Source organism: Ranitomeya variabilis, chromosome 3 (genome assembly GCF_051348905.1).
Source record: "Ranitomeya variabilis isolate aRanVar5 chromosome 3, aRanVar5.hap1, whole genome shotgun sequence".
In the NCBI taxonomy this organism is placed as follows: domain Eukaryota; kingdom Metazoa; phylum Chordata; class Amphibia; order Anura; family Dendrobatidae; genus Ranitomeya; species Ranitomeya variabilis.
The window spans coordinates 366,901,437-366,921,446 of record NC_135234.1 but is presented as its reverse complement, the minus strand read 5'-3'; the positions used below and the strand labels follow the sequence as shown (position 1 = coordinate 366,921,446).

The 20,010-nt window shown below is 43.6% G+C and overlaps 1 protein-coding gene across 1 annotated transcript in view; it reads right to left on the bottom strand.

Annotated features, from left to right (window-relative positions):
• The window catches only part of TBC1D32 (TBC1 domain family member 32), a 151,283-nt gene that overhangs the window by 16,747 nt on the left and 114,526 nt on the right, over nt 1-20,010 (bottom strand). The window contains exons 21-27 of the mRNA XM_077295932.1: nt 17,257-17,375; nt 15,473-15,592; nt 15,198-15,286; nt 11,841-11,963; nt 10,025-10,133; nt 1,573-1,666; nt 1,103-1,225 (exon numbers count right to left, since the gene is read on the bottom strand). Coding sequence (XP_077152047.1) covers nt 1,103-1,225; nt 1,573-1,666; nt 10,025-10,133; nt 11,841-11,963; nt 15,198-15,286; nt 15,473-15,592; nt 17,257-17,375 — 777 coding nt within the window. The remainder of the gene's footprint in view (nt 1-1,102; nt 1,226-1,572; nt 1,667-10,024; nt 10,134-11,840; nt 11,964-15,197; nt 15,287-15,472; nt 15,593-17,256; nt 17,376-20,010) is intronic.

The following is a 20,010-nucleotide window of genomic DNA, read 5'->3' as shown; positions in this document are numbered from 1 at the left end:
TCCTGATTTTTGCGCTCCTGACCTTAGCTACGTCTATTGAACCTGTGCTGCCTAACCTAACCTCGTATTGTTTGACCACGTCTTTGCCTTCGTCCCCCTGTACCTTTTGCGCCTGATCCTCCGATCAGCTGCTGCAGACAAAGGAACTGCTCTGGAGTGGTACCTGGTAACTACGTACGACCAAGCCTATCTTCACCATTAGAGGCTCAAGTGAATACCAGGTAGTGACTTAGTTACGCCCCTCCACGACACGTGGTGCATTACAATCGTTACCCAGAGATGTCAAGACAAATGTGCGGCAGGGCCCAGATGATGCGGCAGGGCCAGATGATGCAGCTATCAATGTTGTCTAGCTGCAGGTTCTGTCCACTGCAATGTCCGCCTCGTCTTCGGTCCTAGTATCCTGTGAGACTGGGATACTCCAGCACCTAGGGTTGGCTGGAGCGATGACCCTATGTGAGAGTAATTGCTCTCCAAAGCTTTTGACCGAAGTTACACTGGCCTGAGAGGAGAGGTCTCTCTGTCTGGTGGCCTTTGCTGGAAAAGGATGTCGGGGACTTTGTTACCACCTGTCCACAGACACCAGAAACAAGTCCTCCAGGGACAAGCCTGCTGACCTCCTCAAGCCTCTGCGGGTTTTGCTATAATAAAGGTATTTAGAAAAATGTTTAAATGTGTATTATTTATTTTAGTTATTTATTTTTCTACATTTCTCAGAGAACCCCTGTACAGTACAATCACATTGGCCGCAAAATTCATCATAATTCAACTTAGTGGTATGTAAATTTAAAGGACTCCATCTAGCTTTCTATGGATTATGGCTGGTTGGCATAAGTAGGCAGCAGTTTTGTCAGCAGTGTATATGATGACTATTCTGAGCCTCTACACTTTCTAATTGGGTACAAACAATGCAGTTTACCTTATGTCATCAGATCTGGCATATAGTAAAATCAATCTCTTGGGTCAGAGTTATCATGTGCCTATATCCCACCATCCATACAACAGGCAAGTTAGTGGAGGCACTGGATACAACAAGTTTGCCAAGAGCTATGGCCTTCCATCAGCACTACTGCCTATATAGAATTTAACACGCATCACTTACCTGACCATCTTAATACACCAGGCTTTGATTTGATAGTTTTACAGAACAGTCTTTTACAATTGTCCAACCAAGTTGCTTTTTGGTCTGTGCCTCCAGAGGAGAGAAACCTCAAGAGTTCATGGTCTAAGAAAATAAAAAGGTCCACTATTAACATGTTACTTTTCATTCACACCATGTTACACAGGTTCTGTACATTAAATGGCTATAATGGCTTATCCGGTTCTTTGAGTTCTATGATAAATCCTTAAGAAAGGCTAACAATATTAGTCCAGTGGGCTCTGACTGGCTGTAGGGCCCATGACACTCCACAATTTTCATTGAGTTCTATGGAAACATACTTGTCATTTCAGCAGCCAGCACAGATAAGCCATGATTACCCAAAGAATGAAGACTAAGTTTATATAAAATGTTATGTCTTTGCACAATCACTGTAAATTATGTGACTTATATTGTTTGTAGTGATATTTTACCTGGTTTTGGATCCTCAGTTCCAGTTACCTCTGGTATGTAGCATTTTGGTAAAGGATAGGATGAAAACATTGGCCAAGGATATGGTTCGTTACTCTATACACAAACAAATTACAGATGGGAATTATTTCTACTCATGAACCCTAATTATTACTTTGAAAAAAAATATAGTAAGAATGGTATCTATTTTCTGCAGCAGCAGCAATGGAAGTGCCACGTCTCCCTATTGACCATTATGACACTGCACTATTGGGGTGATAGCCTGATACTCTGCATACAGTGTTTTTACATATTTAAAGGGAATTGGTCACTAGATTTTCCCAATATAAACTAAGTTCATCACCTTTAAGGCCTCGTTTACAGCAAGCTATATATAATTCCCCAACTCCTGCTCCAGATCCGGCATTGTGAATTGAAATCACTATCCACATTAACATATGTTACTGCCACAGTCCATGCGGATTTTCGGGCTTTCTCTTTAGGCCAGTCATTACTGCATGGAGCTGATCAAATCAAAGTATGTTTAAGAGCCATGACCATTGTATGTGAACCTGGCAACTGCATATGCCAGCAATATAAACCACCAACATCATTCCTAAGGAATGAAGGCAAGCAGGCTGGAATATTTATAAATAATGTCATTATGAACAAGGGTGGCTCAGTGGTTAGCCCTGCAGCCTTGCGGTACTGGGGTCCTGGGTTGTAATCCCACCAAGGAGATTGTATGTTCTCCTCGTGTTTGAGTGGGTTTCCTCCGGGTACTCCGGTTTCCTCCCACACTCCAAAGACATACTGATAGGGAATTTAGATTGTGAGCCCCATTGGGGACAGTGATGATAATGTGTGTAAAGTGCTGTATAAGTAATGGCGCTATATAAGTGAGTAAAATAAATAAACATTTACCAATTGAGCTATTGATAAATGTTATTTGTATAGAAGAATGATCCATAGAGCTGTAAATGATCCTTTGTGAAGCCCAAACACATAAGATAACTGTCCACTGGTGTGAAAATGTGCATAGTCTAAGGGTACTGTCACACAATGGCACTTTTTTTTTTTTTAAATTCGTTTATTAATTTCAGAATAAACAAATAATGCACACATTAGCATGTATCATCATCAATTATACCATCAGATACAAAAGGTCATAGAATATCATCATATCCAGAACTTACAGAGGTGATAAACTGTGCATGTTAAATCACTAGCATCTAAAATCTACCTACTATACAACTTTAACCGTTAACATTAAACAGTAAGTCGCCAAAAGAAAAAAAACAAAACAGAGTTGAATCCTACTCCACCAGCGATGTCCCAGAACCACAAGCCCATCCTCCCGTGCATGTATCTAATCAGCGCAGACTACAGAGTATGATGAGAGGAGTTCCATCTACCCCAGATTTTTTCGAATTTACCTGGGCATCCTCTATTTTGGTACAGTGTTCTCTCATATGGGACGACCGAGTTCACCAAATCGATCCAAGCTCTGAGAGACGGGGAGGAACCACCCATCCACCTCAGCGCCAATACCTTCCGTGCCAAGAAGAGCGTCTCTCTAAGAAAGATCCCAGTATAGTGATCCCAGGCCTCTGCATCCCACACCCCGAATAAGCAGGTCAATGGCTCAAGTGGAACAGGGATTGACAATAAAGATGTTAATAATGTCGTGACCTCTTTCCAATAGTGCGAGATTACCGGGCACCTCCAAATCATATGGATAAAATCTGCATCTTGTGCATGACATCGCAAGCAATCTGACGAATGGAGGCGACCCATTTTAAAGAGCCGCGTTGGGGTCAAATAGGTCTGATATATAATATATAGCTGGGTCATCCTGTTATTAACTGAAGGAGAAACTTTAGTTGGAGACTCTAGAATATCTTCCCATTCCTCTCCCATTGTATCGGGAAGAAGTCCCTCCCATTTCTCTTTAAGAGAGCTAATAGTGGATCCATCTCCCACGGACAACAAATATGTATATAAAGAGGAAATGAGTCCCTGAGGGCCTTGTGAGTTGAGAATGCCTATTAGAGGTAGAGATGAGATCGCTCGACCCGCACCCACATTTTGCATATGTGATTGGAAAGCTGACCTTAGCTGTAAATAACGGAAGAATTGGGATCTTGGAATATTGTAAGTATCCCGTAATTGTTCGAAAGATACAAAAACATGTACATTGCCCACTGAAAGAACACCGTATGAGATCCAGAACTCAGTAGATGGGTGATTTAGTAGTTCTGGGAAATAACTATTATGCCATAGTGGCATTTCAGCTATTACATCTGCAAATGTGATAACTTTTTTGATCTGTCTCCATATCAATCTCGCCAGTCGAAGCAAAGGCAGCAAACGAGGAGCATTGACTCTCTCTGTTTCCAGAAATCCCAATGGGCAGTCAATCCGGGCAGAGTGAAGTAAATGGCTCTCTGAATTAGGTATAGAGTTATTAGGCATCCATTTGCTTAATGCCTTGGCCTGTCCGGCAAGACAGTACAGATAAAAGTCTGGCAAAGCCGCCCCACCCCCCCTTTTTGGTCTCTGTAAAGTAGATAGTTTAAGTTTGGGTCTATTCTTTCCCCATATAAAGGATGTGGTTAGGGAATTTAAATTTGCGAAGAAAGACTTGGGTATTGGCACTGCACTGTGTTGGAGGCAATAATTAAGTTTGGGGAGTAATATCATTTTAATTAGATTAATGCGGCCTGCAACAGAGAGGGGGAGTTTGCTCCAGGCTATAAATTTAGATTTGACCAGGTCCAATAGTGGATAAATGTTAAGTTGTAGGTCTAGCCGACTATATTGGGACATATGAATACCCAGATACTTGAAACTGGAGACTACAGGTAACGATGAGAGGTTTTCGAGACAGGGCATCGGAGCATGAGACAGAGGCATTAGGGTAGATTTGTCCCAATTTATATAGAGACCAGAGACTTTACTAAATTTGTCGATGGTCGTTATTACTTGCGGTAACGTTTCTTCTATTTTATCCATAAATATAATCATGTCATCGGCATAAAGACTAATGGTATCCACACGATCCGCAATATTAATTCCTTTGATATCTATAGAGGACCTTATACGTATTGCTAACGCTTCTATCGCGAGGGCAAAGAGAGCCGGGGATAGAGGACATCCTTGACGGGTACCTCTGTGCAAAGTAAAAGAATCAGAGATAGAGTTATTCACAATTACCCGTGCCTTAGGATTCCTATATAGCGTATCTATCCCTCTAATAAATTTATCCCCAAAACCGTATCTCCGTAGGCATGCGGAAAGGAAAGACCATTCAAGAGAGTCGAATGCTTTGGCTGTATCTAGTGACGCCAATGCCCAGTTATTGTCCAATTCTAAAGAGCTATATTGAATCACTGATTGGACCCGTCTAATATTGATGGAGGTACTCTTCCCGGGCATAAAGCCAGTTTGATCTGGGTGTATAAGGTCTAGTATGATCATATTTAGTCTGGTGGCCAAGATTTTAGTGAAGATCTTATAATCTACATTCACCAATGATATGGGGCGATATGACCCACATTCCAGGGGGTCCTTTCCCTCCTTCTTAAGTACAATAATATTTGCATCGTAAAAGGTTTCAGGCATAAATTCTCCCTCCCATATACCCCGGAGCACCTTCAATAAATGTGGTGCCAGATGGCTCCGATATTTTTTATAGAACTCAGCGGGAAACCCGTCAGGTCCAGGGGCCTTCCCGGAAGCCATGTCCATTATAGCATGTTCCACTTCCTCTAGAGTAAACTCGGCCTCCATAAAGGCCTGTTGGGTTGGACTCAGTGAGGGGAACGCTATGTCTGATAAATAGTCCACACATTCAGGGATACCAAAACCACCATCAGATTTGTACAATGACTTATAGTAATTACAAAAACATTGAAGAATCTCTTCAGTTGAGGATACCAACGAACCATCAGGTGCCCGAATCTGTAATACTGTATTAGAGGTATTATGTTGGCGTACTAAAAAGGCTAGGAGTGTACTGGCCTGATTCCCCAATTCGAAATAGGATTGACGGGTAAAAAATAGTTTGCGTTTCGATTTAGTGTCTATATTTTGGGTGTATAATCTTTGGGAAGTAAGCCATTCCACCCTGTTACCACTGGTCTGATTGGCCACATAGGCGGCCTCCGTATCCCTCAGTCGCCGCTCCATCTCATCATCCTCCCCCGCCGTCACCCTTTTAATGTAGGAAATTGTGGAAGACGGACATCCCCGTAAGTATGCCTTTAGAGTGTCCCAGAACAGATTAAGATTCGAGGGGTCTGGGTGAGTAGAGACAAAACAGCTCAACTGATCAACCGTTCTATCACTAGAATCTATCAGCTTCAACCAGAAGGGATTCAATTTCCAAGGTATATAGTTGTTTGGCTGACCGTATTTAAATTTGAGAATGATTGGACTGTGATCTGATATCCCCCTATTACCATGTTCGATATTATCTACCCATAATGCCAGATCACTAGATCCAAATATGTAATCTATGCGAGATAGAGACTGTCTAGTTGACGAATGACAGGTATATTCTTTTATTTCAGGGTGGCGTGCCCTCCATAAATCCAACCATCCGCTATTACTCATAAATAGCGCCAATTGAGAGGGGGATTGAGGAGAAGGTCCTCCAAACGTCCCCCCATCTAGTCTCAATCTGTCTTTAAAATTATCCATAACCAAGTTAAAATCTCCCGTACAAATAACACTAGCATTAGGATAATTTAGGGAGAAACCCATTGCCATGCGGAGAATCGATATACTAGCCGGGGGTGGGTTATAAACACATAGTATCACATATTCTCGCGTATTAATAAAGGCATGTACAAAAACAAAGCGACCTTCGGGGTCACGTCGTGCTTCCCTAGCCTCCCACCTAACATTTCTATGTATCAACAGAGAGACCCCTCTGGAGTAACTGGTATGGAATGCATGAAGGGACCACTGCACCCACGGCTTTTGTATACATTTAACTGTGTCCCTGGTCAGATGTGTCTCTACAAGGGCTACAATATGGGGATGATACCTTTTAATCTGAGAGAATACCTTGATTTTCTTACGGGGGGTTTTAATACCCCGTATATTCCATGTCATAAATATAATCTCAGACCCCATATCCACGCCTAAAAAAGAGAATAACATACATCGCAATTCGGGCAGGGATCAGGAACATCACGTAGAGCACAAAATTATCATTGGCGACTAGCAAACATATCAAACAGTCAAAACTGGTGTAAAAACCCAAACAAAACAAAACTCGAACAGTGGAGGAGTATAATCGTACACTCCTACAGTCAGATAGAAAAGGGGATACCCTCACTGGAACCAGCGTCCGGTATTGTAGATTAGCTCAGCACCAATACGGAGAGCTCCAATTTATGTTGCCATGGAGTAAGGAGAGCAGCTTAGGAGTTCGGCACACTGGACCCCTTATATGACCGCAACCATTCGGTTGCCTCCGCCGGATCAGTAAAGAACAGGGAGGAGCCTTCATGGACAATGCGGAGCCGAGCCGGATAAAGCATGGAGTAGATGATGTTCTTATCCCTGAGCTGCTTTTTAACTTCCACAAATCGGACTCGCTGCTTTTGAAGTTCCATAGAAAAGTCCGGGAAGATTGAGATAGTAGCATTATTAAATTTAATGGGGCTCTTCTGCCTCGCCAAGCGAAGGATCGCATCTCTGTCTCTGCAGTTGAGGAGACGCGCCAAGAAGGGCCGAGGTGGGGTTCCGGGGGGTAGAGGTCTCGTTGGGACCCGATGGGCCCTCTCCACGGAAAATGTTGAGGAGAATCCATCTCCCAGAGAGGTTCTAAGCCAGTCCTCTATAAATTGCTCAGGTTGCTGACCCTCCGAGCGTTCTGGTAGGCCAATAATGCGAACGTTATTGCGGCGCAGTCTGTTTTCCAGGTCATCTGCTTTTTGCTTCCAAGCATTCACAGAGCCGACGGCTTTCGAGAGCTTAGCCTCCATTGGGGTAATGGTGTCCTCTATCTGAGACACTCTTGTTTCAACCTCAGAGATACGCCCTCTCATAGCCTGCATATCATGTCGCAGGCGGCCCACCTCAGTATGTACGTCTTCTATTTTCTCAGTGAGAGAGGACCTAGTGAGGGATATAGCTTGCATCAATTGCTCAGATGCTTGCTTAAGAGTTAGTTCGCCTTGTTCCCTTTCCTCATTACTGTCAGAAGGGCGATTTTTGCGTTGATTCTGTGAGGAGTTATTTCTGAGGGTACGTACACTGTCAGGAGTATCGTCTCTGGCATATTTCTTTAACTTTTCAGCAGCCCCCCCTCCTTTAGAAGATTGCATGGCGATTAACAGAAGGTCCCCACAAAAGGATCAAGCTTATGGTTATGGCAGTCTATTCTCCAACAGCAGGGCAGAGTCAAACTAGGATATACCTCAAAGAGGCAGCCAGGCAGGGAATCACCAAGTATGAACAGGAGCAGCAGCTAAGAATTTATCAGGCACAGAGTCTCAGAGCAGCCCACAGCCCCCACAGGCAAAACAGCAGGGAGGGGGGATAATCCCTCCAAAGTTATGGCGCAGACAGGAGCTCGTCTAACAAGGTGGGTGCAGGGCCCAATTTTCCAGGGCACACGCCGCACCACCCCTCTATTAATGCAGGGTGTTGGCTCACCTCCTGAGCTGCACCGCAGCTGTATAGTATAGCGCCGCTCTCCTTGCTGTTGGAGTGCGCACTGTAATAATGGCTGCAGCCTTTTTAGGGACCGCCCGCCGCCCGGACCCGGCACCTGCTCCTCTCCTCGGTGACTCACTGCGTCCCCGCTGTGTGCTGATGTTCGGGGAATGCACCCGGCCACGGCCGCCGCCAGCGCTGTGTCTTTCCCGCCAGGGCTGTGTCCTTCCCGCCGGAGCCGCACTCAAAGATGGCCGCCGCAGCTCAGAGACTCCGTCGCTCGTTCAGGGCGCCGCTGCCACCGGCGTCCTGGGGCTCCAAAGTCGCCGTTCAAGGGGGTTACCGGGCTCCCGGGGTCCAGAGGCACCGCTCCAGCCGGTGCAGACCGCAAATCAGGGGGATTAAAGGCAGGATTAGAACCAGGATAGCAGGAGCCTCCAGAAGGTGCGTCTTCCCTCACAGCTTACATAGCCACGGCCCCTCCACAATGGCACTTTGATCGCTACGACGGCACGATCTGTGACGTTGCAGCGTCGTATGATTATCGCTCCAGCGTCGTAGACTGCGGTCACACTTTGCAATGCACAACGCTGGAGCGATAATTTCATGACGTATTTGCGATGTAGAAGCCATTGGTTATTATGCGCACATCGTATACAATATCGTACACACCTATGTCACACGATGCAATCATGCCGCCACAGCGGGACATTAGACGACTAAAGAAAGTTTCAAACGTTCTGCTACGACGTACGATTCTCAGCGGGGTCCCTGATCGCAGTAGCGTGTCAGACACTACGATATCGAATAGATAACGCTGGAACGTCACGAATCGTGCCGTCGTAGCAATCAAAGTGCCACTGTGTGACAGTACCCTAAGCAGCAGTAATGTAGTGCATACTGTATATTCAATGTTTGCATTAACGCTTGAGTTGTATTTCTTTCTATTTGTATGGTATAGCAATGCAGTCAGAGCAACCTGCATCTGTACACTTATGTCTGTCTAGGCTATATTTGGCTAGGATGCTTGTCAGTCTCGTACATAGAACTATACATTGGTGGTAAGTGGCTGCCTCCATGTTGGCTGAGCACTCACCATATTCAAAGAATGTTTTTAATTAGAGCTTGTTCCTACCTGTTTTTTAAATGTGGATGCCTAAGCCCATAGCAGGCAAGTCTGTTAGTGTAGGTTCCCATATAAACAGACCTGACGTAGGTAGATGGGATCACACCATTTAATCAAAATGCGCTCCAAAAATCAATGTGTACGTCCAGTCTGCATAGCAGTAATGCCATTACTGGGTGCAGTCGTTCTCACACAATCAGAGCTTTTAGATTTAGAATGGAGCAGAGCTGAGCAAGCTAACCCCGCCCACAGCAGGATCTCCATGTACAATGTCCATAGACAGTGAGCTGGTTATCACAGGAGAAGGCAGCACTGGAAGAGTAATGTAGTCCGGCAATGTTAATCTCTTAGTGATAAATCCTACACAGTTAGTAAAACACAGCAAGTTCTTTGACAAGTGACACATCCCTGAATTCTGTGTTTCAGCCTCTATCTCATGCTGTCTTCAGATTACATGTAAAAACCCGCTGACAGATTCCCTTTTAAGGCTGTGATAAAAATTGGAGCTCAGAGATATTTCAAGATATGAGTAAAAAAAATTCATATTTCTTCTCACATTACTCGATATCTCCTTAATACATGTTATATTTGCTAATTTGCCAGGTGTAAAAGGGTAATTAGATATCGGTAAGTGGAAGTAATGTACAACTTGCAGAAATGTAAGAACCATCAATCACCTGAGGCATCACTCTAGACGGTAAGACGCGCTCACGTGGTCCTCCGATGACATTCATCCTCACCAGAATATGGTTTCTCTCTACAGACAGTCCATCTATAATAATACTCCTGCAAGTGAATGGAAATGCAGTGAGCACATGTCGGGTACAGTAATGGCTAAGTATCACTAAAGACATGACAGTTATGGCCACACATTATCCCAATAACGGGAGAGGTTACAGTCTTCAACACAATCCGCAACCCTTTCCTGAAATACTTTGTTACAAATGGGTACATCCCCCACTGCTCTGATGAGGGTACGTGACCACTGCGACTGAGACTATCACATGGTAGTATGGCACTACTGCAATGGGACAGCTGGCAGGGTTTCACTTCTGGAGCATCCGCGATGAAGCATTGGAGATTAAAAAGGGGAGCGTTGTCCGCTTTACTATTTCTACACAATTCAGCCACAAGCTGTTTTTCTTATTTTGCTCTCTATTACTTTTATTTCAGCTCTCGGAGAGACGTCACTCGCAGGAATATTTAGTTTGGGATTGCCAGCCAGAAAGAAAAGGCATTAACACAGGGAGGCTCTCATGGTGGACTTGACCTAACCACCAATATATTAGTTAGCCCTTCATTTGAATTATACCATCAACCACAACTTTACAACTTCCCCTAGTGAATATTTAGGGTTCCACTATACTAGACAATGTGTAGCGTTATACGACCCAAGCCTCAGAGGTGCACTGAATGGTCCGAAATAGACTGTTATGTTCACACAGGCTGCCATTGTTCTCAGTAGCGTAAGGGTACTGTCACACTCTGCAACTTTCCAACGATCACGACCAGCGATACGACCTGGCCGTGATCGTTGGAAAGTCGTTGTGTGGTCGCTGGAGAGCAGTCACACAGACCGCTCTCCAGCGACCAACGATGCCGAGGTCCCGGGTAACCAGGGTAAACATCGGGTTACTAAGCGCAGGGCCGCGCTTAGTAACCCGATGTTTACCCTGGTTACCAGCGTAAAAGTAAAAAAAAAAAACCCGTACATACTCACATTCCGGTGTCCTTCAGGTCCCTTGCCGTCTGCTTCCCGCTCTGACTGAGTGCCGCCGTAAAGTGAAAGCAGATCACAGCGGTGACGTCACCGCTGTGCTCTGCTTTTACTTTCCGGCCGGCAGTCAGTCAGTGCGGGAAGCAGACGGCAAGGGACCTGAAGGACACCGGAATGTGAGTATGTACGGTTTTTTTTTTAACTTTTACGCTGGTAACCACGGTAAACATCGGGTTACTAAGCGCGGCCCTGCGCTTAGTAACCCGATGTTTACCCTGGTTACAAGCGAACGCATCGTTGGATCGGTGTCACACACACCGATCCAACGATGACAGCGGGAGATCCAGCGACGAAATAAAGTTCCAAACGATCTGCTACGACGTACGATTCTCAGCAGGGTTCCTGATCGCTGCTGCGTGTCAGACACAGCGATATCGTATGGATATCGCTGGAACGTCACGGATCGTACCGTCGTAGTGATCAAAGTGCCACTGTGTGACAGTACCCTAAGACCTGTTTACACAGGATGATGTGCTGCCAAGAACAATTACCGTATCTTTTATGCACCACAAAAGATTATTTCACCTGAAGAACAAGCATTTTGAACGGGTAATCAGCAGCCGGTTAACACAGCAACATACGGTAATCATTCACGGTAAGTGGAACTTTCATGGACTCTGGCAACCAAAAACAGTTTGGCATGATGAGACAACTCCTTAATTTACCACGGTTGTATTCATATTGTTATCCAATACGGATAGTTTTCTGACACTTACTGTGAACCTGTGGAAGAGTCTGTAGTGTTTTCCCTTTGGGCATTAAAAAGCATCTCACATACTTTGTACTGGGACTCTAGAAGTAACAGAGTATCCAGACTACAGCACATGACATTCAATAATCTGAAAAAGAAAGAAAATGAGTATCCAAGGCATCATCACTTTATTTTAATATATTCCTACTTCTCTATATAAGCTTCCAACAGGCTAGTGCAGATGACCTACATTCGTCATTGTGGGGTGGAACAAGATTTAGAAATAAGATACAAATGGAACAATTTCTAACGGTCACTGGCACAATAACGTTATTTGCTAATTACTTGGTGCACTCTAGGACTCCTATTGTACCAACATCTGAGCGGTAAACTGTGATTCACATTTATGACCATGTCCTGTGTATAGTGGAAGCAATAACAGCTGCAATCTTATGTTGGGAGAATATCTAACATTTGACCTAAATTAAAGGGAATCTGTCACCCCCGGGACGTATATGACCTATTAATTTGGGCATACAGGTAATAGAATGTTACACTAGTCCTACCTGTATGCCTCATATTAATGGTCTTGATGCTGAGAAATGTTATATTCTTTCTTGATGTTAAAGATTTCTTCCAGGGTCCGGGTGTGTGCGATGCCTGGAAGAAGTCCCTGCCTCCTGTCTCCATTGTAATACTTACTTCCTTCCATCAGCGTCAGTTACGGCCCTGGAGTCCGGCGCCTGTGCCCTGCACTCCCTCAGAAATACATAACTCATCCTCCCTTCTATGGGCGCTGCATTCATGGATCTTCTGCGCCGGTGAGTCACTGTGACCTCAGATGTGTGTGCCGATAATATAGTATGCTCTCCCCACATTCATCGCTAGGAACCATGTGTGCATGGTGATGACTATGCAGGGAGGCGCACACCGGAGGTCACTGGAGTGGAAGTCACCTGCGCAGAAGATCCCTGAATGCAGCGCCCATAGAAGGCAGGATGAGGTATGTATTTCTGAGGGAGTGCAGGGTGCAGGCGTAGGATTCCAGCTCCACAACTGACGTGCATGGGTGGGGGTAGTATTACAATGAAGACTGGAGGCAGGCTTTCGTACAAGCACCGCACACCCCGAAGCCTGGAAGAAATCATTTACACAACGAAAGAATATAACATTTCTCAGCAACGAGACCACTACCATGCACTCTTGACAAACTCTTAGATGGCCCTGTTTTCCCCTCCTTTGCAGATTTGTCCCAACTTTACAAGATTCCCAAACGTGCTTTTATCAGTACCTCTAAATTGGTCATTTTATCCATTCGTGTACATTTCCAGCTTGGTGGAGTTCTGACCCATCAGACATGATGCAGAAATACTTTAAAGTAGAATATCCCAATAAGCATGGATTGTCTCTGTTTTATAGGACTCTTAATTCGCCAGCGGAGTCAGTCAAACTCCCTTAAACTCACCACTACCGAAGCTACCGCCTCACCAACGCCGGAGCTCCTACAATCCTCCCTCAACCTATTGTCTCCATCCCCACCATCCTGTAGAATGTAAGCCCGCAAGGGCAGGGTCATCGCCCCTCTGTATCAGTCTGTCATTGTTAGTTTGCTTACTGTAAGTGATATCTGGAATTTGTATGTAACCCCTTCTCTTGTACAGCACCATGGAATCAATGGTGCTATATAAATAAATAATAATAATAATAATAATAATAATATGATTGTCTGGGAGAAAGCACAATCTTTCTCTTCCACCCTCCGAACACTGATGGACTGCAGCCACATTTACTAAAAGGTACTCCTCCTGCATTAAGCATCTTGAACAACTAAAGAAGATACATATGAACTAGTATCTGACCTCTTATAAAATTTCTAAATTTAACAAATCATGTTCCTCATTATGCTGGAAAGGATGCAGTAAAAACGAGATCTGGGTCATGTGCGGTGGCGGTGCCCCAAGATAAGAGGATTCTGGAATCGAGTGGCAGATTTAATCAGGACTTTGATAGGTTTCCCTTTAACCCTAGAAGGGTCCTTGGCAGTCTTAAGTATTGGGTTGGATCTTCTACCCAAAACCTAGTTCCAGTGATAACCCATGTTTTGACAGTGGACCGTCAGAGCATAGCAAGGCACTGGAGAGAAGCTACTACTCCCACAAAGGAGGAACTCATTGGTAGGATAAATTCTCATTATCTATATGAACGTTGTTTGGTTCACTGGATAAATAAAAAAAAAAAGTCAGTCGCCAGTGGGAGATTTGGGAGACTTCTGGATTGGCGATAGCTCATACTTACGATGGTTTTTAATATTTTTTCCTGGTTCTTACGGTCTTCTCATAATCAGACTGGTCAGATTGGTATACAAAAATGTTTTAATCAAAGCTCCTAAAGCTCATCCCCCACCCCCACTATTCATTAATTTACATTTTCCTTCTGTGTGATCCTTTCTTTCCCTCCCCTCTCCTATAATATCCAATTTGGAATTAGTTTATGTGATAATTTGGACATGACTGCTATATTAATATAATTGTGTAAAGAAGTTTTTTTCTGTTGGTATAAGATTTTTTTTTTAATAAAAAAATTATTGTTATAAAAAAAAAGACCACTTATATGAGGCAGACAGGTAAGACAAGCTTAACATTTCTATTACCTGTATGCCCATATTAATAAGTGATATATGTCCTGAGGGGTGACAGATTCCTTTTAAAGAACTCCGTCTGATTATGTATTGTCTTAAAAACACAATAATCTGCAAAAACCAAAACCGCTGTATGGTATCCTATAATTACTACAAGACTCAGAGAATAATAACAGAAAATCCGAATACATGGCAAACAAACCCGGGACAGAATACTAGTGACTATGTAAGGTAATAACCCGGATTGTAGAATTCATCGCTCCAAACATAGATATCAAAAAACAGGAGAACCAGGAGCCAAAAGTACAAATATATAAAAAGAATCTTTATTAATACACAATATTAAAATCAGGACATGGGTACTAATGCCAAGCATTACACAGCACTACATGAAAAGGGAAGGAAAAACGCCCTAAGTATTGGTACCATGCTATTATCACTTTTTGCTATGTAATGTTCATTGTTCATACCGCTGTGTGGGACCCCGATTTATAGGGGTTACTACATGGGGCTAATTGCCCATTATTATTTGTGTTTTTACTGTGCATAGCATTGGGGTGGACTGGTTTAGGGCGTTTTTCCTTCCCCTTTCATGTAGTGCTGTGTAATGCTTGGCATTAGTACCCATGTCCTGATTTTAATATTGTGTATTAATAAAGATTCTTTTTATATATTTGTACTTCTGGCTCCTGGTTCTCCTGTTTTTTGAAGACTCAGAGAAGCAGGCACATAATGTTTTCTTACCTTAAGCCGAATATGTGTGACTGATCATAGTTAAACAAAGAATTGATTTTAGCGACTGAATTTACAACGACAAGACGATCAAATACATCCTTGAAGAAAAAAAAAGAGAATTATGTATAATTTATTTATTCTGTAATATGAGAAATTATAATCAAGACTAAAAATACAGTAATACAATTTTATATTGGTGGAAAAGATCTGTGACAATTCCAAGGTTTCCCATAATCAGAGTGGATATTGATAAGGAAACATTTCTACAACCTTGTCTTACTCACAACAAAAGATGTAGGGATTTCACGGAGAGAGTATTCTTCTTTTGATGGCAAGTGTTGCTTTCCTAGTAGCTCATAAACAGCATGGTAGGATGACAGCAAATTTATCAAGGCTAGAAAAGACTAGAGTTGAAATAAATTCAGAAACCATAGGCAAAGAAATCAAACCGTAGATGTCAATAAATTAAGTTATTTGTAATAAGGAAAAGTATTGAACATATGAAGAAAGAGAGGTGCAAAAAGCCATGGAAAGTCATCCTCATGGACTCGGTTTCTAACCGTTTGTGCAGACACATGCACATTTGTGGCCTGCTGGAGGTCATTTTGCAGGGCTCTGGCAGTGCTCCTCCTGTTCCTCCTTGCACAAAGGCTGAGGTTGCGGTCCTGCTGCTGGTTGTTGCCCTCCTACGGCCCCCTCCACGTCTTCTGGTGTACTGGCCTGTCTCCTGGTAGCCCCTCCAACCTCTGGACACTATGCTAACAGACACAGCAAAACTTCTTGCCACAGCTCGCATTGATGTGCCATCCTGGATGAGCTGCACTACCTGAGCCACTTGTGTGGGTTGTAGAGTCTCATGCTACCATGAGTGTGAAAGCACAACCAACATACAAAAGTGACCAAAACATCAGCCAGAAAGCATTGGTACTGAGATGTGGTCCCCACCTGCAGAACCACTCCTTTGAGTGTGTCTTGATAATTGCCAATAATTTCCATCTGTTGTCTATTCCATTTGTACAACAGCATGTGGAATTGATTGTCAATCATATGAAACGAGGGTGGACATTTCAGCAGGATACTGATCCCAAACACACAGCCAAGAAAAATCTAAATTAAGTTCAGAGAAAGAAAATAAAGCTGCTAAAATGTCCCAGCCTGACCTGAATCCAGTAAAAATTTATGGAATGAACTAAAGCTCAAAGTTCGTAGAACGATCCACGGGACCCTCAGGATTTGAAGAGTGTTTGTGTGGAAGAATGGGACAAATCACACCTGAGGAATGATTGTGACTAGTTTCTGTAATTTTTTCAAGATCCTGGAGCGTCCTAGCCAGTCTCCAGGCCTGAACCCAATAGAAAATCTTTGGAGGGAGCTGAAACACAGCCCCGAAACCTGAAAGATCTGGAGAAGATCTGTATGGAGGAGTGGGCCACAATCCACGCTGCACTGTGTGCAAACTTGGTCAAGAACTACAAGAAATGTCTGATCCCTGTAATTGCAAACAAAGGTTTCTATACCAAATATTAAGTTCTGTTTTTCTACTGTATCAAATACTTTTTTCATGCAATAAAATGCAATTGAATTATTTAAAATACATACAATGTGATTTTTTGGTTTCTGTTTTTAGATTCTGTCTCACAGGTGAAGTGTACCTACGATAAATATTACAGACATCTCCATTCTTTGTAGGTAAAAAAAACTTGCAAAATCGGCACTGTATCAAATACTTATTTTCCCGTGTGTGTACACAAACATATAATTTTTTGCACGATAGCACCAAAAGTACATTTATGAATGAGTAATAAATACATATACAGTGTATGGGGGGCTTGAACTATTCTAATAACTTAAGAAAATGGGTACCATAAACAAGATAAATCCATTAAGTGGGATGTAGGCATGTCCCCCAGGCCCCCACACATGAATACAAGTAAAATATAGGTGACTCCTAAAGCCTTGTCTAGAGAATCGGGAAACACATCACATAACTTATGTTGTTACTTCTGAAAGAAATACAAAACTATTTTATGATTTTCAGTTGGCAGTGTATTATTGCATTCACACTTACCTTCTGGCAGCTCCTGTCTATAGGGTCCACAGGGGTGGGTTTGGGATGAATAACCCTGACATCATCCCTTCCACATTCAAGAGCAGCCCACAGCTCAGATACAAAAGTCTGGATAAAGCCTGCAAGACATGGTGACAAAAACGTTCAGGCGGAAATAATAATGCAGCTTGAGTTTAACCCCTTCACTATGCAGCCAATTTCCGTTTGTGCGTTTCCATTTTTTCCTCCCCTTCTTCCCAGAGCCGTAGCTTTTTTAATGCTCTGTCCACATAGACGTATGAGGGCTTTTTTTTTTCATCATTTTGGTGGTGAAAAAAAATTTGAGGGCTGTGTCGCTTTTTCTGAGACTCGTAACATTTTCATTTGTTCGGTCGATAGTGCAGTTTGTGACACAACATTTTAATTGAAACGATTTTGGGATAGATGTGACATTTTGATCGTTTGTTACAGCAGCGATCAAAAGAAGGTAATTATACACCAGTAGTGATGAGTGAGCGTGCTCGGCAGTGCTCGTTACTTGCTACGGCACGCTAGTTATTAGGCCAAGTATATCTGGAGTGCTTGAGTAAAATGCTCGAGTTCTTGTCCCACATGTTTTGCGGCTGTTAGACAGCCAATCAATATGCAGCAATGCAGTAGCCATGTTGGCTAATGGGATTACTGTGATTGGCTGGCCGCATCGCATCATTGGATCTTAGACCCAGAGACCCGATGCTCAGACCACTGACCTCGGAAATAAGAGGATAAAATGAATATTCACTGCTTCCCCTGCCCATCTCTCAGCGTGAGACATGGGCAGGGGAATATTCATTAGGCATTTCCATCTGCTTAACTGGCCGATGAGTTATTTAAAAACAAATAAACACACACAAAAGTCCTTTATTTAAAAAAAAAAAAAAACCTTCCCAACAATTCCCCTCATTTACCCCTTTATTACAAAGTAAAGGTCCCGCGCAGGTCTGACGAAGTCCCCGACACTACGATCAGCGCTCCAACGTCCGCAACATATGAAGCCTCGTTCACACAGGTACGGCGTATTTTTGGGGGAAATAAATTGGTGAAAGAAGGCGTCTGGGTTTTTGTTTTGTTAAAATAAAGGACATATAGGTGTGTGCGTGTTTGTCGATTTTTACTTAGAGGGTTAGTAATGGGGTGTCTGCCTGAAACCTCTCCATTACTAACCCCTGGGCTAGGTGTCAGTGCCAGCTGCTGACATCAACTCCTAATCCCATTACCCAGATTGTCACCGCACCAGGGCAAAGAGCTGAGACAGGGCCCCAGAAAAGGGTGGGAATGGGCCAATAACCATGGACCTTCCCAGCCTGGTATCAGCCCGCAGATGTCTGCTTTGCCTTAGCTGGTTATTAAAGATAGGGGGAAATCCCAAGCCAGTTTTTAAATCTATTTATTTATTCCTAGAAAGCTGCCAGGTATCTGCTGGCTATGTCTCTAATCTCTCTGTATCTAACTTTCTAATCTATCCATCCCTCTATCTCTAACTCAGCCTTTTTTTTCCAACTAAGGGTACTGTCACACAGTGCCATTTTGATCGCTACGACGGCACGATCCGTGACGTCGCAGCGATCGTATGATTATCGCTCCAGCGTCGTAGACTGCGGTCACACGTTGCAATCACGGCGCTGGAGCGATGCCGAAGTCCCCGGGTAACCAGGGTAAACATCGGGTAACTAAGCGCAGGGCCGCGCTTAGTAACCCGATGTTTACCCTGGTTACCAGCGTAAACGTAAAAAAAAACAAACAGTACATACTCACATTCCGGTGTCTGTCCCCGGCGTTCTGCTTCTCTGCACTGTGTAAGCGCCATAGCCGGAAAGCACAGCGGTGACGTCAGACGTCACCGCTGTGCTCGCTTTCCGGCTGGCCGGCGCTCACACTGCAGAGAAGCTGAGACGCCGGAGGACAGACACCGGAATGTGAGTATGTACTGTTTTTTTTTTTTTACGTTTACGCTGGTAACCAGGGTAAACATCGGGTTACTAAGCGCGGCCCTGCGCTTAGTTACCCGATGTTTACCCTGGTTACCAGCGAACACATCGCTGGATCGCTGTCACACACAACGATCCAGCGATGTCAGCGGGTGATCAAGCGACGAAAGAAAGTTCCAAACAATCTGCTACGACGTACGATTCTCAGCAGGGTCCCTGATCGCTGCTGCGTGTCAGACACTGCGATATCGTAACGATATCGCTAGAACGTCACGAATCGTACCGTCGTAGCAATCAAAATGGTACTGTGTGACGGTACCCTAAGTTTAAACAGCATTCATTGCTGTACAAAAATGCAGGTAATTAAATAGAGGGGGGAACTCCATGTAATTGTTTTACATTATTTATTTATTGTGAAAAACGACAGGGAAAGAGATGGCGTTTTTTTTTTTTTTCATCGCTTTTTCTTTTATTTTGCCTTATTATATAGGATGTTACCTAACATTTTTCCCTGTAAAATCCATTTTATCATCGGTTTTGAATGTTTTATTGTCAGTCCATAAAAGTGGCGTAATACCCTGACAACATTGTTCCCAGCAGAGACCTGTGAGTCAGAGATGCGTCCAGGGGTCTTCCCCATGTTGTTCCCATTCCATTTCAGCAGCGTTTCCATCCATTTGAGCGATTTTCCAGCCCCCCAGACCCACTACTACGGTATGCCCGAAAAATGCTTGCATTTCCCATTGACTTCCATTATACTCGTTACTCAAGTAGAACATCCGAGCATTACGATTTGCTCGATTCGAAT